General features: G+C 41.4%; 1 protein-coding gene across 9 annotated transcripts in view; it reads left to right on the top strand.

The window, feature by feature from the left end:
- Sfmbt2 (Scm-like with four mbt domains 2) overlaps positions 1–5,973 on the top strand; it is a 194,563-nt gene extending 188,590 nt beyond the window's left edge. For 8 of the 9 annotated variants that reach the window (XM_006254210.5, XM_006254216.5, XM_006254215.5 and 5 more), the window contains one exon: positions 1,225–5,973. In XM_006254210.5, coding sequence (XP_006254272.1) covers positions 1,225–1,365 — 141 coding nt within the window. In that variant the 3' untranslated portion in view covers positions 1,366–5,973. The remainder of the gene's footprint in view (positions 1–1,224) is intronic. The other variant, NM_001107364.2, reaches the window with a different exon arrangement.
- Positions 5,974–27,650: the final 21,677 nt, after the last annotated feature.

Here is a 27,650-nt window from a genome sequence, read left to right as displayed (position 1 = left end):
GACATTGCTTCGAGCCATCCTTCTGCATATAGGCATTTCATTCATTTCTTTAGGGGTTTGTTTCTTGCTAGTGGGTAAAGGCACCGTGTAGTCGTGATTTTTTCCTTAATTTTTATGTATCTACATGATATCTCTTGTCTCTCTGGCAGATTCTTTAGCTCTAATAGTCTTGGAGGGTAGATTCTATTGTAAAAGGTTCTCTTCTAAAGACGACTTGTAGAGATGTTGGATTAGCATGTGACACTGACCTGGGGCTTCCGTTTGAATACAGTGTGATGTCGTGACTTTATCAGCAATAAATAATGTTTCAGGGCATGGTGCACGGCATTTTTATCACTATGTAGCAATGGGAAAATTTAAGGGAGCAAGGTAGGTATTGCCCTTCATTGTGTGTCTGTGTTTTTGTCTGCATGTTTGTCTGTCTGTACACACACATGCGGATGTGTGCATGTGTTTTCCTCTGTAAAATCATAGTCTGTAATTGACAACTTTCTCTTTGGTGCCTTACCACCTATCCTGGTGATAGAATATTAGACTGTACAAAGCAGTAAGAGTTAGTATTTTTAGTGTCCATCTCTTTTCTGGTGTTTAGATTAGCATAGAAGGACCTGACTTAGAACTAAGAAGTTGCTATCCCAGAACAAGATACTAAGCCTGGAGCCTCTTAACCATTTCATTGCCTGTTTCCACCAGAAGATGCTTAGGAAATTTCAGAGGAGCTAAAATGTTCTTAGAAAAAAAAAAGATATTTTGTGGGGGCAGGAGTGATGGCCCAATGGGTAAAGCTCTACAAACCGACGGCTCAAGTTTGGCTCCCGAGAACCAATTAATAGCCAGGGAAAATGGTGTACACGTATCTGTAATCCCAACACACTCCTGTGAGGAGAAGAGAGGCAGAGACAGAATTACAGGCCAGCTAGACTGCAGGAATGACCTCTCTCAAACAAGGTAGGGGTGAGGACCAACACCCAAGGATTCCCTCAGAACACACACACACACACACACACACACACACACACACACACACACACACAGAGTTTCATTAACACAAGCAAGCATTCAATAGTCATCAAGCTGATTGTTACCTTTGATAATATGCTCACAAGTTTAAAAGCAGAAAGAATGGTTCTCTACGAATTTAGCTCCAGGACAAAACTCGATAAGACAAACACATCCTCCAAGTGTATCCCACTTCATCTCTAACGTGGCTTTCTCTTCTGACAGGACATCGATGGCCAGGCTCTCCTCCTGCTCACTCTCCCAACAGTGCAGGAGTGCATGGAGCTGAAGCTAGGACCTGCGATCAAATTATGCCATCAGATCGAGAGAGTGAAAGTGGCTTTCTACGCCCAGTACGCCAATTAGCTCACCCTTCCCGAGTGGGCATCGCCTGATTCTGATTATGCTGTGTTTGTTGTAAAGGTTTTCAGGACCGAGGCCTTGATTTCCTGGGCTTTGTGAAATGGCACAATCCATTGGGGGTCTCCAAAAAGCCAGAAGCCCAGGACCTCTTTCTTGCACCAGCCTATTTGGTAGTCCTATGTTTTTAAAGCACACGGAAGGAACACCAGCAGTGTATTGTGAACGTTCTGAGACAGACCTTCCCTGGCTCAGGGCCTCCGATTCCCTTTTTTTCTCCCACTCAAAGCAGGTAGTTTTATGGAAGTCAGGTCTCCTTACACTGAGGTCTAGGTTCCTGGGAAACTCAGATGGATTAGGTGTATCCTAGCAGAACCCCCGTCTAGCTGCCATTTTTGCCTGACTCAGCCTCAAGCTCTCTTACAGCTCTGTCTGACGCACACACGCACGCACGCTACCGTGGTTTAGAGTCACCTCCTATTCCATTTGGTCTCACTTAAGCTCCATTCTCCCATACAACTCTGGACTCCATTCAGCTCCGTCCTCTGTCAGAGGTGCCTTTTCACAAGTATGGCAGCTTGCCACGAGCCCGCTACCGTGTAAGCAAAGCCTAGAACACTCTATGTAGTCTCCTCCAGAACCATAGCTTCAATGTTTTAAGATCACTGTGACCCATCAGGAGGAGGCTGCTTTAGGGAAGTTATCAAATTCTGTATTGAAGAAACATTTTCAGGGAGCAAGTATAGGAAAAGACTTTGGGGACAGTGCTTCTCGTGAGCTAGCTGTATCCACTTAGAATGTTAACACAGATGGTTGCTACAAGCAAACCCCTCCGAGCCTCTCTTCCGCTAGTGCCTAGCTTGCCACATGGAAAGGAATCCCAGGGGAGCAACATAAGATAGCAGAGCAAATACTGGATCTGGATCCAGTGGGTTTCCATCCATTGTCTAGTGGCCAACTTCATGTCCTTGGGTAACTTGCCACCACCCTGGACCCCAAGTTCCCATTGAGAAGTAAGGTAGACATTCACTAGAGAGGCACTGAGGGCACCTTTCCCCTGCTCCCGCTAGAGAGGAGTCTAGGTAGACCATAATGAGAGAAAGAATGTGGCCTCAGAGTTTAACCCTCCATCTTCTGCCTTTCACTCTCTTTTGGGGTTGCTTGTGAAATGTCATCTGTAGCCTAATCAGTGATTATAAAATCTGGCTGATACCAGCACTCACCTGTATTTTCCTGTGATCTTGCAAACCCAAAGGAGCTGAGGCACATTATAACGTGGAGGTCACCTCCATGTCTTTTGGAAACCAGGCAGGGAAACCAGCCTTTCATTCTGCTTAGGAGTGCCTCACTTTGGAAGCTTAACTTCCCACCTATCCGGGCCTTACTGGTTTACTTTGTGGTTTCCCATAGTTTTTTCATAATCACATTTCCTTCATCTGTTGTCCTTGACTAGAACCACAACTGTCCCAGAGCATGGGATGACAGCTGATAGCTGCTTGTCCTTTGGCTGAGGTTTAAGGCAGGGTAGCCCATCAGCCCGTGAAAGCTCTGGTTGCCTATGTTAGGCACCCATTCTCGGCACGGTCATGGTTGCAGGTGGAATTGGAAAGCGAATTGTGTGTGGCTGAGACACTTTAGTCTTCCCTGAAGCTGGTTCTCTACGTCAAGCCTGTAGGCCGTTGGCAAATGGGTGTGCCTAGGGACAAGTGGTGTTGGACTGTGTCCTCTGGAGCTGTAAGGATGGAGCCACTCCTGTCGGTGTCTGTGTGGTTGCCTTGCAGTTAGATTTCTCTCTTCTAAACTACATGTTGAACCTTCCTTGCTTCATCTGCCTTCTCAGCCACACACTTTTGGCCATAAATACTCAGTCTACCGGTTGGAAAGGGTATCTATTTCAAGATGGGGGGGTGACATTTCTCCTGTATCGACTCCTTGATTCTTCACTGTGGTCTTTTCAAGCTGAGCTATTTCTTTTGCATCTGAAATGGGATGTGGCTATGGCATCGCTAGAACACGATTTGCTTTCAGAACAAATGTCACTTTCTCATGCCATTTCCCGTAATGACACAGAGGAGGAGGCGTTGCCCCATAACATGAGGATTTCCTAGAGGTCTCCTGAGCCCACAGAAAGCCAGAAAAGCACTGACAGAAAAGTCTGTCAGGACATGTCCACCATTGGTCAGAAACCCTTCTTCTGTGGATCCAAATGTTCCAGCCCCTCTCCATGCTTCAGCCTTGCAGTTTAGCGTTGGTCTTCCTCTGCAGTGTCAGCTCCCCCAGCCTTGCTTTGGCAAGGAAGAGGTGACAGTAATCTTACCAGGGGCTACTCTCATCATAGTGGCTGTCAACCCGCAAGCCATCCCCCCAACCCCCGTGAGACTTGAGAAGTATCTTGATGACCAAAGAGGATGATTTTTCTCAGAGAAAGGTGCCAGTGTCGTCCTCCGGAGCTTTGATCCAGGATGGTGTGCTCACGTGCGCAATGCAATTTTGTCACCAGATTGTAATGTGGGTTTTGTCTCTCTCTACCCTTGCCTCTCACTGTGTTTGTCTGAGTCACAGAACTGATTTCCACTGTGTTTGTCTGAATCACAAAGCTGATTTCCAAGGATTGATTGGGAAGAAATAGATGGATTTTTATACACGTACACCAAAAATATTCTGCCCTAAGTACCATGGAATGATGCCCTTGCCTCATTACTTCCTTGTTGGTATCATTTCCTTATCTCTTTGATTATCTTCTGGGACCAGTGTCCGCTCCTCCAAGCACCCACCCTTTGGGTGCATCACTCCATTCATGGCATGACCAGTCCATGCCATATGACTGAGGAGTGGAAGTGCCACCTCAACTTCAGTGATGACAGTCTGTCATTTATGCCCACCTTAAAATGTAGGGAGCTTGTTTCAGCCCCCAATTTCTGGAGTATATTTGTTCTGTGTTATATAAAAAAAAAAGGATCCTGGCCACAAAATAAAACATGCTCTGATCAAAGCTGGCTGTCCTCGCACTGCACATCGCTGCTATTCAACAATGGTGTCCTCCACCACAGTGTCAAATCTAGAGCATGGAGAACTGGTCTGTCACTTTTAAAATTAGATGCCTTTGATCAGAGCTTGACTCACAGACAGCATTTGAGCTCTCCAGCTATTTGAGTGCCTAGACCTTATTTGATCATATTCAAAAGATCACTTCCCATGCTTGCTTTGATTTGGTCCTCAATAAATTAAAATGATCCACACTTTAACACTGCCACATCTGACCTTCACTGCCACCTTTAGATGGTTCCTTTTGATCAACCCTTTGAAGATGGCTCCCTCCTAATCTATGTCATACAATTCTGAGTGCTCTATGAAGCAAATATTGGCTCTGTCTTCTGTCTACACCAAATGCCACTTCCTGAGATTCGTCCCGAGTTCTGGAAGCACTTGTGATTTCCATACTCATTTCCTATAACACCCACTCATATTCACTTCTCTATAAAGAAACAGCACAGAACTGTATTGGGATCTCTGTTGTGGTTCGACATCGCTGTCTTTGGGTTACGGTATTGAATCTAGGTTCCAGTTACTCTCTGTCCCGTCTTACGGAGCTGTGATTGAGTGTGCAATGATTTGGAAGAAAATGCAAATTAAGATAGCTGTGGTGTTTATGCCAGAAGCCTCTGGGGACATCTGCTGTTTGTGTCTCTTTGGTGCAATAATTAAATAGGGAGGAGAAGCCCAACTGGTAACCACACAACTAAATGATTCTTCTACTTGCTCACTGTTGCTTTCTGTCACAGATTCTCTCTGTGTGTTGGCAAAAATCACTCTCCTTAATCAGATTAACTTCTTAAATTGCTTAATTCTCATAACTTTAAAACTAGGGTGGTTTGCAGGTATCCAACATATGCTATGACAACGACATTGTGATATTTGTGACCCATTTAATTTGCTGGAAGTTCATGGCTGCTCTCCTGCCCCCTCTCCTTGGGCTTTTTGTGGTTGAAACAGTGAATAACGCTTCGGTTTTCTGAACTGTACACATCCTTGTTCAGGTTTCTTCTGATGACTAAGACTCAGTACCAGGGAGATGTAGGCCATATCACGGAACCCAGGCAGTGCAGTGCTTTGGGTGGGACAAAGAGAAGCCCTCGAGAAAAAAAGTTCTAGAACAATCTTTTGCTTTAAAAAAGTCGTTTTATTATGAAAACTGTGAGAAGGGTTTTTTTTTTTAATTTCAATTAAAGAAAAAGTGAACATCTGACCTGTCATTCAGAATGCAAGCTAACATCATCCCCGTGAGCAGAGAGAACCCTAGTCAGTGATGGCAGGAGCCCTTTACCCCTCATGTTCCATTTTGAAAAGTTTGTATTGAAATTTGGTTCATACCTTGTGCATTGGCGCATAAAAGAAAAACAAAAAACAAATCCGTGTCTTTAGGTTTAAAGTTTAAAGGGGCAAAGGGCATGCTCTCTCAGTTTGCTGTAAAATTGTATTCTGTATATATGTTTCCATGTACATAAAGGAAAATATATATCAGAGTTATATTTTAATTTTTATTCTAAATGGAAAAAACCCTTTTTACTTGAAAACATGGACGCCACATTGCTAATAAAGTAAATATAAATTCTACGGTGGTGTTTGTGTTTATGTGTCAAAGGTTATTGAATGTATGTTCAGGGCTTGTGTTAGGGTTGCTTTTCTTGTAACGTCTGTTTGGGGCTTTGCATTTCGTTATAGAACCTGTTCTTCAGTTGGTTAAAACCATAGCTCTCAAAGAGGCCTCCTCATGGAACTTTACTCAGGCAAAGTGTGCCCGTTCTAATTCCATTCCCGTCCCTTTGATAAAATGCTAGCTCAAAGCAACTTTGATTGGCGGAAACGATTTGTTTGACTTGTCCCTCCAGGTCAGAGTTTATCATTACGGGAGATCTAGGCAAGAACACAAGCAGGAACTAGAGAGGCAGAAACTGGTTCTCACTTGTTCAAGTGTGGGTTCTGGCTTAACTACCTTCCATACACAACCCTAGACACCTCCCTAGGTAAGGTCAAACAGTGCTGTGGCTCTCTGGGAATGACTGCTTGCCATGTGTGTGTGTGGTCTCGATGACCCAAGTTACACATGGAGAACCCAGCTAAAAATACCTAGAGTGCAGGCTTGGCATCCCAAGTCTGTGGAGACAGAGACAGGTGGATCCCCAGGGCTCATTGGCCAATGACTATTTAATTCAACGAGAGACCCTGCCTCAAAAAAGACGAACCCCCAGAGTATGATTCCAGAAATTGTCCTCTGACCTCTCTGCAAGTGGATACCCGTACAGTTGCACACGAGCACATCCGCACATGCACATAAAAATAGCATTGCTTACTTTCATAGGGTTTCTGGCCTTCCCAATTTCAACCGTCTTTCATTTCCTAGGATTACCTAAAACTTTAGAAGAAAGATTGCTTTTTTTCTATAGGGACCCTAAATTAATAACCACATCGAGACACTGGACGACTTACTATCACAACTAGGTCTTGAGTATCCAAGTAAGAAGGAAAAACAGCTTGCTGCTGTGGTACTCCAGACCTGAGATCTCAGCAAAGGGAATTGCCCTTCCATTTCTGCCACTGTGCCTTATATTACACAGGGAGAGTGAGAAGTTAAAAGGGGCTTAAGCCCTTGGGTAACAGGAGTGGACAGACGCCGAATCAAATCTTCTATCCAATCTCAAGGAACTCACTTCACTTTAAATCCATTTTTAGTCCTGCTGACAGTCAAGCATCGCGCATATATATATATATATATATATATATTTTTTTTTTTTTTCATTCTCTTTTAATTGTGGATTTTTTTAAAAAAAGAAATAGATTCATAGTATAAGTTCTTACTTTGCAGTTCAAACTGCCTTCAGACTAGTTCAAAATCAATCATTCTGTCTCAGCCTTCCACATGTTGGTTACAGGTGTGTGCCATCATGCCTCACATGAGGTGTTGTTTGCTATTTACTGTTATTATAAATTCAGATCTTTCACAGCAGAAGCAGAGCCTCAGAAAGCACAATAAGAAACACCATTCATTTTCCTGATATACCGTCAGCAGATAGAGGAAGGTACAGCTGAATAAATACAGCTATCATATTTCTACTTGGACTTGAAGATCCTTGAAAACAGATATTTAAAGACTGACTATATGAACACTTCCAAATTTCTAAATCTAATAAATCAAAGCAAAAGTAATTTTTTTCATGTTGTCTTTTCTTCTACTTAGCCAGACTCTGTACAACTTTCAGTTCACTAGAAGCTTCTCCTTTGTTCTGAGGTGTGTGGTACAAATGTTCGAAGTCTAGGAGAAAGCACAATGCTTACTAGAGGTTCAGAGACCATACTTTTAAGATGCTGATTGTGGGGAAATGACCTTGGGTGATTTCATGTGAAGACAAGTAAGGTGAAAATATTACCTGAGCCTCAAAGAGTTGTCGGAAGACATGTTTATGACACTGGGTCAGGCCTGGGTTCAAGCACATCTCTATTGAATGTAGTTCGTTTGTAATGTCAAAGTTTTCTTTAGTGTCATGGGTGGCTGATATATCTAAATGATGGATCATGCTAATAGATGAAAGGAAGTTTCACCTTGTCAGCATGATGATGGGACAACATACAATGACCACTACTACTGTGTCTCCTCACTTAACACAAGATTTGTTCTGTTTTATTAGTGGGATTTTGCTGGGAAGTTTTGGAATATATATATATATACACATATATATATCTTTAGTATACATATGTATATATATATGTATATATCCTATACATGTAAGCATATATACAAATATTAGGCATATATAATTATATATTTACACACATATGTGTGTGCATAAATTATATATGTAGGTGAATATATATGTACAATATGTGTGTATGTTGTGTAATGTATATACATATATATACATATATACACATACAGATACATATTACACACACATACACACACACACATATATATATATGTATGTATATATGAAGCAGGGTGGTATGAAGAGAGAAAACTCAAAGACAGATAACGTTGAGAAAGGGGAAAGCATATACACATTTCACATTTCGATAACTTCAAGTTCTTATCCTATCCCTTTCCAGTTATGGAACACAAAATTTCAGTTTTCTATGAAAGGTAAAATGTTATATATGTTTACATCATTAATAAGATTAGACACAAAAAATGCTATGTGGTTTTTAGCACAGAAGACTTAATGACTTTAGGAGTCCAGTTTCAGTATAATAATTTAAACTCCTCATCTGAGTACAGTGGCCCATACCCCTGTCCCCGGGATGGGTGCTCTGCATTCACAAGCTTCTGTTAGGATCATAGCTAATCTTACAGTGCTCTGTTATCATTTACGTTCCAACCTTCCATGCCTAACTTCTCCACCTGAAATTACATCCTCCCCTCAACCGAGAAGCTTTTCCTTGGGGCCTCTCTTCCAGGAAATTCAAATGGAATGTATGCATTTAAAAGCAGCTATTACCTTAGTCAAGCAATGGGCGACCAATAACGAAATATTCCAGCGTAACGCAGCAGACCTTGGAAACTCACCAGCCTCCTGTAATTGGGGCACTCATAATACAAGTCTTTTCCAAATTATGACTTAGGTTAGAGGTGAAAATTTTTAAAGTGGTCTCTGATTATTAAAGCAGTATGTTTATATTGTAGACCATTTGGAAAGCAAAGGTGTCATTAAGTTGCCCATTATCTCATTATGTTCAATTATAATTTCATCATGTTTGCATTTGTATTTAGAATACAATATTGAAATTAAGTCATGTATACTATTTAAAAGACTCACTGGCATTCTGCGACCATCCTCCACACGGCAGCATTAATATTCTTAAATATTAACACTTTAGTCTTCAATGTGTTTTACTTTGATCAACTAATTTCATTCTTTGTCTCACATTCTACACTCATATACAGTCTCATGTGAGTGTAGGATTTGTTTTAACCGCTCCACCCTCTCAACTTCTTCCTCTCTCTCTCTCTCTCTCTCTCTCTCTCTGTCTCTCTCTGTCTCTCTCTCTGTGTCTGTTTCTGTCTCTTTCTTTCTCTCTCTTTGTCTCTGTGTCTCTGTGTCTCTCTTGTCTCTCTCTTGTCTCTCTCTGTGTGTCTGTGTCTCTGTGTCTGTCTCTTTCTCTCTCTTTGTTTCTGTCTCTGTGTCTCTCTCTGTGTCTCTCTCTGTCTCTGTGTGTGTGTCTGCCTCTGTCTGTGTCTGTCTCTTTCTTTCTCTTTGTTTTGTCTCTGTGTCTCTGTCTCTGTCTCTCTCTCCCTCTCTCTCTCCCTCTCCCTCCCTCTCTCTCTCTCTCTCTCTCTCTCTCTCTCTCTCTCTCTCTCTGTCTGTCTGTCTGTCTTCCCCGTGAAACACCCTCCTTTCCTCCCATTTCCCAGATTCATGAGTTTTTGGTTTTATTTTGTGACCCATTTATTTTGGCTAGGGTCATATGGACAACATTGGCTAGTACTCCTGTTTTAAATGCTCAAACAAGCCTACGACTGATCCAACACAGTGCAGCAAATGCACAGGCATGCTCTCCTAGCCTCTCAAGAACTCACCATTTTGCTGTACTTGCTTCAGAGTTATATATTTTTATCTCGTACAGTCAAGCTCACTATGTCTCCCTCATTCCCTCCTTTTGTGTTTCAGAGATAACTGCTATTCTGATTTGGGTGTTACAGATCCCAAAGCCTGATTCTTACATTGCTGCTTCTCAATGTATAAAGCTAATAAAGGACTCTACTTTTGTGGTTCTTCCAGACACTCGTTAGTGTGATTTCATCATGTTGCTTATATACTAGACTGCAATGGACGTCTTCTGCTCAGCATTACAAATATGACATTTTCCCATGCCTTTAATTCATCAATTTGATCCATCGATTTTCTTTCACCACAGTATAAACTCAATAGAGCTCGTGTATCTATTCAATTGGTGGAGCTTTCTGAGATTTGCAGAGTTTCACACAATGTTGCCATGTGCATCTTCTTCTGTGCACAAATAACAGGGTCTCTCATTGGACAGAATCAATGGCCAGTGGGAGAGGGGGCAGTCACCTTCCTCAGTGATGTAGGCACTGGAAAGATTCCTTTTCTGAAGGAAGTCTCCATTTGTGTTCACGCAGGCAACTCTGATTAAATTCATTGGTTCACACAGGATGTTTTTTTTTAAGACATGAAAATAAGAGAGGAACTTACTGAAGATGAAGAAAGGGTTTGGTGGGGAGGGGAGGGTGTTGAGAGGGTAAGGGAGAGACTATGATAAAAGTACATCTATCCATATGTGTGATGGTTTGTATATGCTTGGCTCAGAGAATGGCACTATTAGGAGGTGTGGTCCTATTGGAGTGGGTGTGTCACTGTGGGTGTGGGCTTTAAGACCCTCATCCTAGCTGCCTGGAATCTAGTATTCTGCTAGCATCTTCAGATGAAGATGTAGAACTCTCAGCTCCTCGGGCACCATGCTTGCCTTGATGCTGCCGTGCTCCCACCTTGATGATAATGGACTGAACCTCAGAACCTGTAAGCCAGCCCCAATTAAATGTTGTCCTTGACAAGACTTGCATTGGTCACGGTATTTGTTCACAGCAGTAAAACCCTAACTAAGAATATGTGTATAAAACTGTAAAAGAATAAATACATTAAAATAAAGTCCTGCCCCATGCAGGCAAAGCTGGAGCAGATACAGTTTGTACACCAATGTCAAGAGCTCAAAGCAAAAGCAATGGGTAGCATCTGCTAATGAGAAGAGTGCTCAGCCCACAGCTCTGTAGTCTCACTTCTACAAACTCTTCCAGCCCAGCTGCTGCAACAGTACCCATTGCCTGGGATCCACGGTCTCACATACCCTCCAGCCCCTATACATGGCCCAAGGACCAAATCCACCTTTTTATAAAGGCCTAAGCACACATATCAATTGCCTCTCCTCCTTCCCTGTCCCCTTGTGTTTGTCCTTCTGGTGAATTACTGAAAGATGGTTCCTCTGTCTGAAACTCAGATTATTTTTAAAGATTTATTTATTATATGTAAGTACACTGAGCTGTCTTCAGATACACCAGAAGAGGGCATCAGATCTCATTACAGATGGTTGGGGTGCCTCACACCCCAGGTCTCCTGAAACACTTGCCACCATCAGAACCAGGCTTCTACCTATAACTCCAGAGTCCAGCACAGTTGTGGGAGACTTTGAAAATAAAGTCATTTTGCAAAGGCTGTTCTGTGGCATTCGGTCAAAGGAAGCGCTTTTGTCTGGGCTACAGGGCTGCTTTCTCCCAATGCTGAAACCGACACTTTTGTCTTCTGTGCCATTTCTGGTCTGCCTAGGCCTCTGTCTCTCTGTCTCTCTGTTTCTGTCTCCCTGGGTCTCTCTGTCTCTGTCTCTGTCTGTCTCTGTCTCTGTCTCTCTCGTGGCTCAAACATATCTTACTGAGTTCATCTGCTGGTCTTGTGTGTTTACATAGTGTAGCTATGTCCAAGTTTAAACACACAAAGCTATCATCATTAAAAGTCTCTCCACAATAGAAGCAATCAAGAAAGAACACATGGAAACAACCCTGGATATAGAAAACCAAAAGAAGAGACAAGGAGCTATAGATACAAGCTTCACCAACAGAATATAAGAGATGGAATAGAGAATCTCAGGAGCAGAAGATTTCATAGAAATCATTGACTCAACTGTCAAAGATAATGTAAAGTGGAAAAAGCTACTGGTCCAAAACATACAGGAAATCCAGGACTCAATGAGAAGATCAAACCTAAGGATAATAGGTATAGAAGAGAGTGAAGACTCCCAGCTCAAAGGACCAGTAAAAATCTTCAACAAAATCATAGAAGAAAACTTCCCTAACCTAAAAAAAGAGATACCCATAGGCATACAAGAAGCCTACAGAACTCCAAATAGATTGGACCAGAAAAGAAACACCTCCCGTCACATAATAGTCAAAACACCAAACGCACAAAATAAAGAAAGAATATTAAAAGCAGTAAGGGAAAAAGGTCAAGTAACATATAAAGGCAGACCTATCAGAATCACACCAGACTTTTCGCCAGAAACTATGAAGGCCAGAAGATCCTGAACTGATGTCATACAGACCGTAAGAGAACACAAATGCCAGCCCAGGTTACTGTATGCTGCAAACCTCTCAATTAACATAGATGGAGAAACCAAGATATTCCATGACAAAACCAAATTTACACAATATCTTTCTACAAATCCAGCACTACAAAGGATAATAAATGGTAAAGCCCAACATAAGGAGGCAAGCTATACCCTAGAAGAAGCAAGAAACTAATCGTCTTGGCAACAAAACAAAGAGAAGAAAAGCACACAAACATAACCTCACATCCAAATATGAATATAACAGGAAGCAATAATCACTATTCCTTAATATCTCTCAACATCAATGGCCTCAACTCCCCAATAAAAAGACATAGATTAACAAACTGGATACGCGGCCCAGGAGCAGCAGGACACCTGCCTGAGACACCACAGGAACCGGAAAGAAACAGACCGGATAAACAGTTCTCTGCACCCAAATCCCGTGGGAGGGAGAGCTAAACCTTGAGAGGCAGACAAGCCTGGGAAACCAGAAGAGACTGCTCCCTGCACACACATCTCGGACGCCAGAGGAAAAAGCCAAAGACCATCTGGAACCCTGGTGCACTGAAGCTCCCAGAAGGGGCGGCACAGGTCTTCCTGGTTGCTGCCGCTGCAGAGAGCCCCTGGGCAGCACCCCACGAGCGAACCTGAGCCTCGGGACCACAGGTAAGACCAAATTTTCTGCTGCAAGAAAGCTGCCTGGTGAACTCAAGACACAGGCCCACAGGAACAGCTGAAGACCTGTAGAGAGGAAAAACTACATGCCCGAAAGCAGAACACTCTGTCCCCATAACTGACTGAAAGAGAGGAAAACAGGTCTACAGCACTCCTGACACACAGGCTTATAGGACAGTCTAGCCACTGTCAGAAATAGCAGAACAAAGTAACACTAGAGATAATCTGATGGCGAGAGGCAAGCGCAGGAACAGAAGCAACAGAAACCAAGACTACATGGCACCATCGGAGCCCAATTCTCCCACCAAAACAAACATGGAATATTCAAACACACCAGAAAAGCAAGATCTAGTTTCAAAATCATATCTGATCATGATGCTGGAGGACTTCAAGAAAGACATGAACACACTTAGGGAAACACAGGAAAACATTAATAAACAAGTAGAAGCCTACAGAGAGGAATCGCAAAAATCCCTGAAAGAATTCCAGGAAAACACAATCAAACAGTTGAAGGAATTAAAAATGGAAATAGAAGCAAACAAGAAAGAACACATGGAAACAACCCTGGATATAGAAAACCAAAAGAAGAGACAAGGAGCTGTAGATACAAGCTTCACCAACAGAATACAAGAGATGGAAGAGAGAATCTCAGGAGCAGAAGATTCCATAGAAATCATTGACTCAACTGTCAAAGATAATGTAAAGTGGAAAAAGCTACTGGTCCAAAACATACAGGAAATCCAGGACTCAATGAGAAGATCAAACCTAAGGATAATAGGTATAGAAGAGAGTGAAGACTCCCAGCTCAAAGGACCAGTAAAAATCTTCAACAAAATCATAGAAGAAAACTTCCCTAACCTAAAAAAAGAGATACCCATAGACATACAAGAAGCCTACAGAACTCCAAATAGATTGGACCAGAAAAGAAACACCTCCCGTCACATAATTGTCAAAACACCAAACGCACAAAATAAAGAAAGAATATTAAAAGCAGTAAGGGAAAAAGGTCAAGTAACATATAAAGGGAGACCTATCAGAATCACACCAGAATTCTCGCCAGAAACTATGAAGGCCAGAAGATCCTGGACTGATGTCATACAGACCGTAAGAGAACACAAATGCCAGCCCAGGTTACTGTATCCAGCAAAACTCTCAATTAACATTGATGGAGAAACCAAGATATTCCATGACAAAACCAAATTTACACAATATCTTTCTACAAATCCAGCACTACAAAGGATAATAAATGGTAAAGCCCAACATAAGGAGGCAAGCTATACCCTAGAAGAAGCAAGAAACTAATCGTCTTGGCAACAAAACAAAGAGAATGAAAGCACACAAACATAACCTCACATCCAAATATGAATATAAAGGGAAACAATAATCACTATTCCTTAATATCTCTCAATATCAGTGGCCTCAACTCCCCAATAAAAAGACATAGATTAACAAACTGGATACGCAACGAGGACCCTGCATTCTGCTGCCTACAGGAAACACACCTCAGAGACAAAGACAGACACTACCTCAGAGTGAAAGGCTGGAAAACAACTTTCCAAGCAAATGGTCAGAAGAAGCAAGCTGGAGTAGCCATTCTAATATCAAATAAAATCAATTTCCAACTAAAAGTCATCAAAAAAGATAAGGAAGGACACTTCATATTCATCAAAGGAAAAATCCACCAAGATGAACTCTCAATCCTAAATATCTATGCCCCAAATACAAGGGCACCTACATACGTAAAAGAAACCTTACTAAAGCTCAAAACACACATTGCACCTCACACAATAATAGTGGGAGATTTCAACACCCCACTCTCATCAATGGACAGATCATGGAAACAGAAATTAAACAGTGATGTCGACAGACTAAGAGAAGTCATGAGCCAAATGGACTTAACAGATATTTATAGAACATTCTATCCTAAAGCAAAAGGATATACCTTCTTCTCAGCTCCTCATGGCACTTTCTCCAAAATTGACCATATAATTGGTCAAAAAACGGGCCTCAACAGGTACAGAAAGATAGAAATAATCCCATGCGTGCTATCAGACCACCACGGCCTAAAACTGGTCTTCAATAACAATAAGGGAAGAATGCCCACATATACGTGGAAATTGAACAATGCTCTACTCAATGATAACCTGGTCAAGGAAGAAATAAAGAAAGAAATTAAAAACTTTTTAGAATTTAATGAAAATGAAGATACAACATACCCAAACTTATGGGACACAATGAAAGCTGTGCTAAGAGGAAAACTCATAGCGCTGAGTGCCTGCAGAAAGAGACAGGAAAGAGCATATGTCAGCAGCTTGACAGCACACCTAAAAGCTCTAGAACAAAAAGAAGCAAATACACCCAGGAGGAGTAGAAGGCAGGAAATAATCAAACTCAGAGCTGAAATCAACCAAGTAGAAACAAAAAGGACCATACAAAGAATCAACAGAACCAAAAGTTGGTTCTTTGAGAAAATCAACAAGATAGATAAACCCTTAGCCAGACTAACGAGAGGACACAGAGAGTGTGTCCAAATTAACAAAATCAGAAATGAAAACGGAGACATAACTACAGATTCAGAGGAAATTCAAAAAATCATCAGATCTTACTATAAAAACCTATATTCAACAAAATTTGAAAATCTTCAGGAAATGGACAATTTCCTAGACAGATACCAGGTATCGAAGTTAAATCAGGAACAGATAAACCAGTTAAACAACCCCATAACTCCTAAGGAAATAGAAGCAGTCATTAAAGGTCTCCCAACCAAAAAGAGCCCAGGTCCAGACGGGTTTAGTGCAGAATTCTATCAAACCTTCATAGAAGACCTCATACCAATATTATCCAAACTATTCCACAAAATTGAAACAGATGGAGCCCTACCGAATTCCTTCTACGAAGCCACAATTACTCTTATACCTAAACCACACAAAGACACAACAAAGAAAGAGAACTTCAGACCAATTTCCCTTATGAATATCGACACAAAAATACTCAATAAAATTCTGGCAAACCGAATTCAAGAGCACATCAAAACAATCATCCACCATGATCAAGTAGGCTTCATCCCAGGCATGCAGGGATGGTTTAATATACGGAAAACCATCAACGTGATCCATTATATAAACAAACTGAAAGAACAGAACCACATGATCATTTCATTAGATGCTGAGAAAGCATTTGACAAAATTCAACACCCCTTCATGATAAAAGTCCTGGAAAGAATAGGAATTCAAGGCCCATACCTAAACATAGTAAAAGCCATATACAGCAAACCAGTTGCTAACATTAAACTAAATGGAGAGAAACTTGAAGCAATCCCACTAAAATCAGGGACTAGACAAGGCTGCCCACTCTCTCCCTACTTATTCAATATAGTTCTTGAAGTTCTAGCCAGAGCAATCAGACAACAAAAGGAGATCAAAGGGATACAGATCGGAAAAGAAGAGGTCAAAATATCACTATTTGCAGATGACATGATAGTATATTTAAGTGATCCCAAAAGTTCCACCAGAGAACTACTAAAGCTGATAAACAACTTCAGCAAAGTGGCTGGGTATAAAATTAACTCAAATAAATCAGTTGCCTTCCTCTATACAAAAGAGAAACAAGCTGAGAAAGAAATTAGGGAAACGACACCCTTCATAATAGACCCAAATAATATAAAGTACCTCGGTGTGACTTTAACCAAGCAAGTGAAAGATCTGTACAATAAGAACTTCAAGACACTGAGGAAAGAAATTGAAGAAGACCTCAGAAGATGGAAAGATCTCCCATGCTCATGGATTGGCAGGATTAATATAGTAAAAATGGCCATTTTACCAAAAGCGATCTACAGATTCAATGCAATCCCCATCAAAATACCAATCCAATTCTTCAAAGAGTTAGACAGAACAATTTGCAAATTCATCTGGAATAACAAAAAACCCAGGATAGCTAAAGCTATCCTCAACAATAAAAGGACTTCAGGGGGAATCACTATCCCTGAACTCAAGCAGTATTACAGAGCAATAGTGATAAAAACTGCATGGTATTGGTACAGGGACAGACAGATAGACCAATGGAATAGAATTGAAGACCCAGAAATGAACCCACACACCTATGGTCACTTGATTTTTGACAAAGGAGCCAAAACCATCCAATGGAAAAAAGATAGCATTTTCAGCAAATGGTGCTGGTTCAACTGGAGGTCAACATGTAGAAGAATGCAGATCGATCCATGCTTATCACCCTGTACAAAGCTTAAGTCCAAGTGGATCAAGGACCTCCACATCAAACCAGACACACTCAAACTAATAGAAGAAAAACTAGGGAAACATCTGGAACACATGGGCACTGGAAAAAATTTCCTGAACAAAACACCAATGGCTTATGCTCTAAGATCAAGAATCGACAAATGGGATCTCATAAAACTGCAAAGCTTCTGTAAGGCAAAGGACACTGTGGTTAGGACAAAACGGCAACCAACAGATTGGGAAAAGATCTTTACCAATCCTACAACAGATAGAGGCCTTATATCCAAAATATACAAAGAACTCAAGAAGTTAGACCGCAGGGAAACAAATAACCCTATTAAAAAATGGGGTTCAGAGCTAAACAAAGAATTCACAGCTAAGGAATGCCGAATGGCTGAGAAACACCTAAAGAAATGTTCAACATCTTTAGTCATAAGGGAAATGCAAATCAAAACAACCCTGAGATTTCACCTCACACCAGTGCGATTGGCTAAGATCAAAAACTCAGGTGACAGCAGATGCTGGCGAGGATGCGGAGAAAGAGGAACACTCCTCCATTGTTGGTGGGATTGCAGACTGGTACAACCATTCTGGAAATCAGTCTGGAGGTTCCTCAGAAAACTGGACATTGAACTGCCTGAGGATCCAGCTATACCTCTCTTGGGCATATACCCAAAAGATGCCCCAACATATAAAAGAGACACGTGCTCCACTATGTTCATCGCAGCCTTATTTATAATAGCCAGAAGCTGGAAAGAACCCAGATGCCCTTCAACAGAGGAATGGATACAGGAAATGTGGTACATCTACACAATGGAATATTACTCAGCTATCAAAAACAACGACTTTATGAAATTCGTAGGCAAATGGTTGGAACTGGAAAATATCATCCTGAGTGAGCTAACCCAATCACAGAAAGACATACATGGTATGCACTCACTGATAAGTGGCTATTAGCCCAAATGCTTGAATTACCCTAGATGCCTAGAACAAATGAAACTCAAGACTGATTGATGATCAACCCATTCAGAGCCTGCCCCACATGTGGCCCATACATATACAGCCACCCAATTCGACAAGATGGATGAAGCAAAGAAGTGCAGACCGACAGGAGCCGGATGTACATCGCTCCTGAGAGACACAGCCAGAATACAGCAAATACAGAGGCGAATGCCAGCAGCAAACCACTGAACTGAGAATAGGACCCCCATTGAAGGAATCAGAGAAAGAACTGGAAGAGCTTGAAGGGGCTCGAGACCCCATATGTACAACAATGCCAAGCAACCAGAGCTTCCAGGGACTAAGCCACTACCTAAAGACTATACATGGACTGACCCTGGACTCTGACCTCATAGGTAGCAATGAATAGCCTAGTAAGAGCACCAGTGGAAGGGGAAGCCCTGGGTCCTGCTAAGACTGGACCCCCAGGGAACTAGATTGCTGGGGGGAGGGCGGCAATGGGGGGGATGGGGAGGGGAACACCCATAAAGAAGGGGAGCTGGGGAGGGGGATGTTTGCCCGGAAACCGGGAAAGGGAATAACCCTCGAAATGTATATAAGAAATACTCAAGTTAATAAAAAAAAAAAAAAAGAAAAAAGAAAACGATCACTGACAAAAAAAAAAAAAAAAAAGTCTCTCCACATTACCAAGCAGCAGGTGTCACCAAGGCTTTTTCTGAGAATGACAATAACTCTTGTGATATTTGAGCTATTTTAAAATGAGTTGTTTAAGCCCAGACGAACATTTATATTGGCACAGTGTCCATTTAAGTTACAATTCCCCAAACACTCAGCTAGCTGACATTTCTAAATGTCTCTCCCACATAGTAAAACCTCCATTTTATTTTTGCAAATGTTTTGGAAAAAAAATGTTCGCATATTGTCCCCTTTGCTTTCTCGTAAATTCCAGTGGCTGTGAGAGGCTCTTGGAATGGCGTAAATGTGGGAATAAGCCTGTTTTGTTCTATGTAACTTGCAAACAATGCTAATACTTACCACAACATGAACAAATTGATCCTTTCCTTTTAAAGTAAAGATAGTATGAATGGAGGTTCGTGTACCCCTTATCAACTGGACCCATTTAAAGCAGGCAACCTTCATGTGTAAATGGCCTGAATTGACTTGGATGAACTCAGCCCAATGAACTTCATCCCATAAGCTGAAATGAAAATGTTTTATGAAGCATTTAATCTGCATTAGAATGCCAACCTGCCTCAGAATAAACCCAAGAATCATTTGTTCATAGGATACGATAAGATAGCTTGTATCTTCCAAGCAGGGTATGTTTTGGGACCTCCTGATTAGGGCAGGCTGGGCTAACCAATTAGGAGGAATAATAACCTTGTGCTCATGGGTACCATAAATGCAGAAACGCAGGAGAAGGCACCTGGCAGACAGAGTGGCAAAGTGCCAACAGAGTGACAAATGCCTGTCAAGCAACCCTTGCCCTAAAATCAAAACTGTGTGTGTGTGTGTGTGTGTGTGTGTGTGTGTGTGTGTGTGTGTGTGTGTGAGAGAGAGAGAGAGAGAGAGAGAGAGAGAGAGAGTAATAGAGAGAGAGAGGCGCGCACATGATGTGCATGCACATGCAATTATTGACATACTTTTACAGGAACATTGACAATGAACATGACTGATAATGTTGGCATCATAAATCAGATAGCTTTTATGAGACAGCGAGACTCTGCTAGGATCAGTCTCCTGGAGGCTGCCTGTGTATTAGTTTCTCCTCTTGTTATGCTAACCAAATATCTGACAAGACGCAAATTGGGGAAGAAATATTGGTCTTGGTGCTGGTCCCTGCTCACCATTCATGGGACAGAGGCAGTGACCATGAGAGGTGCTGCTTACTGCCTTGCTTTTCAAGACTTGCTCAGCTTTCTTTCTTTCTAATACAACCAGGACCAAGGTGTAAGGGGTGGCACCACCTGCAGTGGGCTGGGCCTTCTTTATCTATTAACAATTAGGAATATGTCCCCCCAAAGACTAGCCCATAGGCCAATCTGATGGAGACAAATTTCACAGTTGAGGCTCCCAGATGACTCAAGCTTGTATCAAGTGCAAAATCCAACCAGCACAAAAATTAATAAACAAAATTAACTATTAATGTCTCTCCTTCACTTTAGAACAACTTACTCTAAGTTGTCCAGGTCTGCCTCAAACTTCTGGGTTCAAGTGGTCCTCCACTCTCAGCCTGTCAAGTAGCTTTGTCTGTAGGCCTTGCTGGAATTCAAAAGTCATTCTTAGTATGTAAAACCATGACCTCCCCAGGGCAAATTAAAAAGCTTCATAAAATGCATGATTAGGAAATTCAGGGAAGAAAAAATATTAATATTCAGGAAACAAAATAAATTTTAATTTAAAAATACAAACTAAGTAGCTACAATTTTTATATCTCTTAAGTGTTGACAGAGAAATGTTCTATAGATGTCTGTTAAATCCATTTGTTTCATAACTTGTTAGTTTCTATGTGTCTCTGTTTAGTTTCTGTTTCCATGATCTGTCCATTGCTGAAAGTGAGATGTTGAAGTCTCCTACTATTACTGTGTGAGGTTCAATGTGTACTTTGAGCTTTAGAAAACTTTCTTTTATGAATGTGGGTGCCCTTGCATTTGGAGAATAAATGTTCAGAATTGAGAGTTCATCTTGGTAGGTGTTTCCTTTGGTGAGTATAAACTATCCTTCCTTATCTTTTTTTGATAACTTTTGCTTGAAAGTTGATTTTATTTGATATTGGAATGGCTACTCCTGCTTATTTCTTGGGACCATTTCAGGCCTCAATATTCAAGGAGATTGAAATAATCCTATATATTCTCTCATATCACTATGGATTAAGGCTGGTCTTCAATAACAACAAAAACGACAGAAAGCCCACATACACATGGAAACTGAACAACCGTCTACTCAATGACAACCTGGTCAAGGAATAAATAAAGAATGAAATGAAAGACTTTTTAGAATTGAATGAAAATGAAGGCCCAACACACCTAAACTTATGGGATACATTGAAAGCAGTGGTAATAGGAAAACTCATAGCTCTGAGTGCCTCCAAAAAAATGGAGACAGCATACACTAACAGCTTAACAGCACACTTGAAAGCTGTTAAGGGGTAGAACAAAAAGAAGCAAATACACCCAAGAGGAGTAGACAGCAGGAAATAATCAAACTCAGAGCCAAAATCAACCAAGTAGAAACAATAACAATAACAACAAAACTGTACAAAAAAAATCAAAACCAGGAGCTGGTTCTTTGAGAAAATCAACAAGATAGATAAACCCTTAGACAGACTAACCAGAGGGATACTAACAGTATCCAAATCAACAAAAACAGAAATGAAAAAAGAGACTTAACAAGTACTACCAAAGTCTATCTTCAACAAAACTGGAAAATCTGGAAGAAGTGGACAATTTTCTAGAAAGATACCAGGTACCAAAGTTATCAGGATCAGATGAACTATCTAGACAGTCCCATAACTCCTAAAGAAAGATAAGCAGTTATTAAAAGTTTCCCAACCAAAAAAAGCCAGGACCAGATGGGTTTAGTCTATCAGACATTCACAGAAAACCTAATACCTATACTTTTCAACCTACTCCGCAAAATAGAAACAGAAGGAACATTACCCAATTTGTTCTTTAAAGCCACAATTACATTTATACCTAAACTACACAAAGACAATACAAAGAAAGAGAACTTCAGATCATTTTCCCTTATGAATATCGATGTAAAAATGCTTAATAAAATTCTCGCAAGCCAAATCCGAGAACACATCAAAATGATCATTCACCATGATCAAGTAGGCTTCATCCCAGGGATGCAGGGATGGTTCAATATTCAGAAATCCATCAACATAATCCACTATATAAACAAACTCAAGGAAAAAGACCATATGATCATTTCATTAGATGCCAAGAAAACATTTAACAAAATTCAACAACTCTTCAAGTAAAAGTCTTGGAAAGGTCAGGAATTCAAGGCCCATACCTAAACATAGTAAAAGCCATATACAGCAAACCAGTAGCCAACATCAAACTAAATGGAGAGAAACTTGAAGCAATTACACTAAAATCAGGGACTAGACAGGGCTGCCCACTCTCTCCCTACCTATTCAATGTGGTACTTAAAGTCCTAGCCAGAGCAATTAGAAAACAAAAAGAGGTCAAAGAAGTACAAAGTAGAAAGGAAGAACTCAAAATATCATTATTTGCAGATGATATGATAGTATACTTAAGTGACCCCAAAAGTTCCACCAGAGAAATACTTAACCTGATAAACAACTTCAGCAAAGTGGCTGGATATAAAATTAACTTAAACAAATCAGTAGCCTTCCTCTACACAAAAGAGAAACAAGCCGAGAAAGACATTAGGGAAATAACGCCTTTCAAAATAGCCACAAATAATATAGAATACCTCGGTGTGACTCTAACCAAGCAAGTGAAAGATCTGTATGACAAAAACTTCAAGTCTCTGAAGAAAGAAACTGAAGACCTCAGAAGATGGAAAGATCTTCCATGCTCATGGGTTGGCAGGTTTACTATAGTAAAAATGGCCATCTTGCAAAAGCAAGCTACAGATTCAATGCAATCGCCATCAAAATTCCAACTCAATTCTTCATAGAATTAGAAAGAGCGATTTGCAGATTCATTTGGAAAAACAAAAGAACCAGGATAGCAAAAAACGATTCTCAAAAATAAAAGAACTTCTGATGTAATCACCATTCCTGACCTCAAGCTGTTTTACAGAGCAATCATGATTAAAAACTGTATGATATTGATACAGAAACAGGCAGGTAGTTCAATGGAATAGAATTGAAGACCCAGAAATGAACCCACACCCATAACCACTTTATCTTTGACAAAGGAGCTAAAGCCATCCAGTGGAAAAAAGACAGCATTTTCAACAAATGGTGCTGGTTCAACTGGAGGTCAGCATACAGAAGAATGCAAATTGACCCATACTTATTGCCCTGTACAAAGCTCAAGTCCAAGTGGATCAAGGACCTCCACATCAAACCAGACACACTCAAACCAAAGGGAAGAGCCTCAAACACATGGGCACTGGGGAAAATTTCCTAAACAGAACATCAATGGCTTATACTCTAAGATCAAGAATTGACAAATGGGATCTCACAATATTGCAAAGCTTCTGTAGGGCAAAGAATACTGTCATTAGAACAAAATGGCAACCAACAGATTGGGAAGAGATCTTTACCAATCCTACATCTGATAGAGGGCTAATATCCAATATATACAAAGAACTCAAGAAGTTAGACTCCAGAGATTCAAATAATCCTATTAAAAATGGGGTACAGAACTAAACAAAGAATTCTCAGCTGAGGAATATCGAATGGCTAAGTACCTAAAGAAATGTTCAACAGCTTTAGTCATCAGGGAAAATGTAAATCAAAACAACCCTGAGATTCCACCTCACACCAAACAGAACGGTTAAGATAAAAAAACTCAGGTAACAGTAGATGCTGGTGAGGATGTGGAGAAAGAGGAACACTCCTCCATTGTTGGTGGGATTGCAGACTGGTACAACCATTCTGGAAATCAGTCTGGTGGCTCCTCAGAAAATTGGACATTCCACTACCTGAGGACCCAGCTATACCTCTCCTGGGAATATACCCAAAAGATGCTCCAACATACAACAAAGACACGTGCTCCACTATGTTCATAGCAGCCTTATTTATAATAGCCAGAAGCTGGAAATAATCCAGATGCCCTTCAACAGAGGAATGGATACAGAAAATGTGGTACATCTACACAATGGAATATTACTCAGCTATTAAAAACAGTGACTACATGAAATTCTTACACAAATGGATGGGACTAGAAAATATTATCCTGAATGAGGTAACCCAGTCACAAAAGAACACAAATGGTATGAACACACTGATAAGTCAATATTAGCCCCAAAACTTGGAATACCTAAGAAAAAAATTCACAGATTATATGAAGCCCAAGAAGAAGGAAGACAAAAATGTGGATGCTTTATTCCTTCTTAGAAGGGAGAACCAAATACTCACGGGAGAAAATACAAGGACAAAGAGTGGAGCAGGGATTGAAGAAAAGGTCATCCAGAGATGGCCCCACCTGGGGATCCATCCCATATGCAGCCACAAAACCCAGTCACTATTGCTGATGCCAAGAAGTGCTTGCTGACAGGAGCCAGATATGGGCGTCTCCTGAGAGTCTCTGCCAGAGCCCTAATGACACAAATGAGGACGGTTGCAGCTAACCATTGGACTGAAAAAGGGGACCCCAATGGAGGAGTTAGAGAAAAGATTGAAGGAGTGGAAGGGGTTTGCAACACCATAGGAAAAACAACAATATCCACCAACCAAAGCCCACCAGAGCTCTCAGGGATTAAACCACCAACCAATAAGTACACATGGAGGGACCCATGATTCCAGCCACATATGTGGCAGAGGATGGTACTGTCCAGCATCAGTTGGAGGAAAAGCCATTGATCCTGTGAAGGCTCATTTCCCCAGTGTAGGGTAATGCCTCCCAGTTCAGGTTGGAGTGGGTGGGTGGGAATGGGAGCACCCTCATAAAATCAGGAGGATGGGGGGATGGGATATGGGAGAGGGGGGAAAGGGAGTAATATTTGTAATGTAAATACATAAAATATGCAAGAAAAATAAAAGTATCAAAAAAAAATAAAGTCACCAAAAAAGCAAAAAAGGGGAAAAAAGAAAAGGAGAGGGACCAGATGTGGCCAGATTTACATAAGGAACAAGACAGAAGAGAAAGTGGCAGCCAGTGATGCTGGGAAACCTGAGTGACCGAGTAACAATGAAATCTTTTCACAAGGATTTAGTGTGTAAGTCCAAGTCATTGTTCGTCCAACTCCAGAGAAATGGGGTAAAATGCATGCTAATAATGCGCCTGAACCCCAACAAGTATTTACCCGTGCCTGGTACCACCCTGCGTAAGGTTTTGCTCAGAGAATCGGCCCTTTTTAAAGTACAGCTCTCTTCCTGACTTCATTTTCTTCTCCTTTGCTGTTTTCTTCCTTCTCCCCAGACCTTATAACATATATAATGTAAATTATAAGGAAGAAAACTAGGATTAGAACTCAAGTCTCCAAAGGTTGAGATCCTTTGGTGTAGAAATATTTTTGCTTCATTGAGTTTAACTGAGTCATTAATCTGTCCTGGGTGACAGACACTAAAGTTAGCACAACCTATTTCTAGTCTAAAATAATGACATCACTAATGTCTACCGAATGCTCTCAAAAAGAACCGTCTCATAACAAAATTGTTTACTCAGCTTCTAGAAAACATTAACAGAAAGAAAGGTGGGTGCCGTGGAGCTGCTTTCAAAGAACTGGTATCATGACAGATTCTTGGTGTTTATTATGGTCTGACTTTGAGTGACAGCCTCCAGTCATGACCACAACCCTCCCTCTGAATTGTGTTCTGTGCCTGTAACCAGAAAAATCAGACACTGAAATTGTACTCCAAGGCCATAAGCAAGACAACGTTTTAAAAAAAAAAATCAGGCACAGGCTACAGTCCCTGTCCCCCCACCCCCACCCCCACTCCCACCCCTGAACATAAAGACAAATAAGGAAAAAGCAAGAGCAAAACCCTCACACGCTGAGAGGAAGAGCAGAAGGGAGAAATCAGCAATGAGCAGCTCAGCCCACTTATAAATAGGGCAGCTGATTTGGATAAAAATACTCTTTGCCCACCAACTGTAGAAACACATGAAGCCAAAACAGACTTTAAACTTGCAAGGAAAACTTGCTTCATATAACAATTTTTTTAGTCAATTATTTATCTACTTTTATGTGTCTGGGTGCGTGTATGTCCGCTTATCAAGCAGGTGCCTGGTACCCAGATGCTAGAAGTGGGCAGATCTCCTGGGTCTGGAGTTACAGCCAGTTACAAACGGCTGTGTAGGTGCTGGGAATTGAACCCCAGGCCCTGTGGGAAAGCAGCCTATGCTCTTAACTGCTGAGTCAACTCTCCAGTCCTTTTGTTCTTAATATGATAGCCCTTAGTGCCTCTACCAGAAAATATTAATATTTAGTAAATGTGGACTGTCTGTGCTCTAGCCAGACAGGAGAGTTTAAGGAGAGAGGGAGACCCCGGCTGGAAAAGCGCTACATTCTTTTTTTTTTTAATCTTTATTAACTTGAGTATTTCTTATTTACATTTCGGTTGTTATTCCCCTTCCCGGTTTCCGGGCCAACATCCCCCTAGTCCCTCCCCCTCCCCTTCTATATGGGCTTCCCCTCCCCATCCTCCCCCCATTACTACCCTCCCCCCCAACAATCACGTTCACTGGGGGTTCAGTCTTGGCAGGACCAAGGGCTTCCCCTTCCGCTGGTGCTCTTACTAGGCTATTCTTAACCATTCTGGAGGTCTGAGAACGTCTATGCAAGCAGGAAACCATAGAAACTCCCTGGCTAGAGGGGAGATCTTTTCAGAAATGGAAGCCTTTGGGTCAGAGTCAGCTGTGATCTGGATCCGGCTTTTAGCCTAATAACCCATCTAAGACTGGAGGACCCTGGATTTTCCAGCTCACCTTAATTTAAAGACAGGGATTATTTCATTTAATCCTCCAACAGCCTTTTGTGGCATTCTGTATCACCGCCACCTTCAGATGAGTAAACTGCCACCGTGAATGAATAGTTCACAGAGATCAGTTAGTAACTGCAGGGCAGAAGCTTGAGTCTAACCGCAGAGTTCAGTATGGTTGGCCTCTCTGGTATATTGCCTCTTTAAGCACATTCCTGAAGGGCTATGCAGTGAACCCACGGATCATTTTGAAATTTCTAAATTTCCACTATCATTATGATTGACTTCATATATTAGCTCCTCGGTGCAGTTTTGATCACATGAAAATTGGTCAATAACAACTCTAATGGGTAAGAAAAATGAGCTGTAAAAAGAAAAAAGATAAGATCTAGCAACCCTTTAATCCGTGTTCTCTGGGGTGGGCTAAAGGGTTGAAAACAAACCCTTAAAGGGATCAAGAAAGCAGCAGTTCAGACCATTTCAGAAAAGAATATTTAAGCCCAGGTCCGAAGAGTCATTCATTCCAGGGGTTGGGGATTTAGCTCAGTGGTAGAGCGCTTGCCTGGCAAGTGCAAGGCTCTGGGTTCGGTCCTCAGCTCCGGGGGGTGGGGTGGGGGAGACAAAATAACGAAGAGTCATTCCATGAATACTTTCCGACTGGGTGGAATTAAACGGACTTTCCTGAGTGGCGTGGCGTGCCTGGGCGTGAGAGCTAGTTGCAAATCCCGTTTGAGGAACCACTCAATGAG

The sequence above is a fragment of the Rattus norvegicus genome, chromosome 17 (genome assembly GCF_036323735.1).
Source record: "Rattus norvegicus strain BN/NHsdMcwi chromosome 17, GRCr8, whole genome shotgun sequence".
Lineage (NCBI taxonomy): Eukaryota > Metazoa > Chordata > Mammalia > Rodentia > Muridae > Rattus > Rattus norvegicus.
The sequence above is the reverse complement of the archived record's forward strand: the minus strand, read 5'-3'. Positions and strand labels throughout refer to the sequence as shown.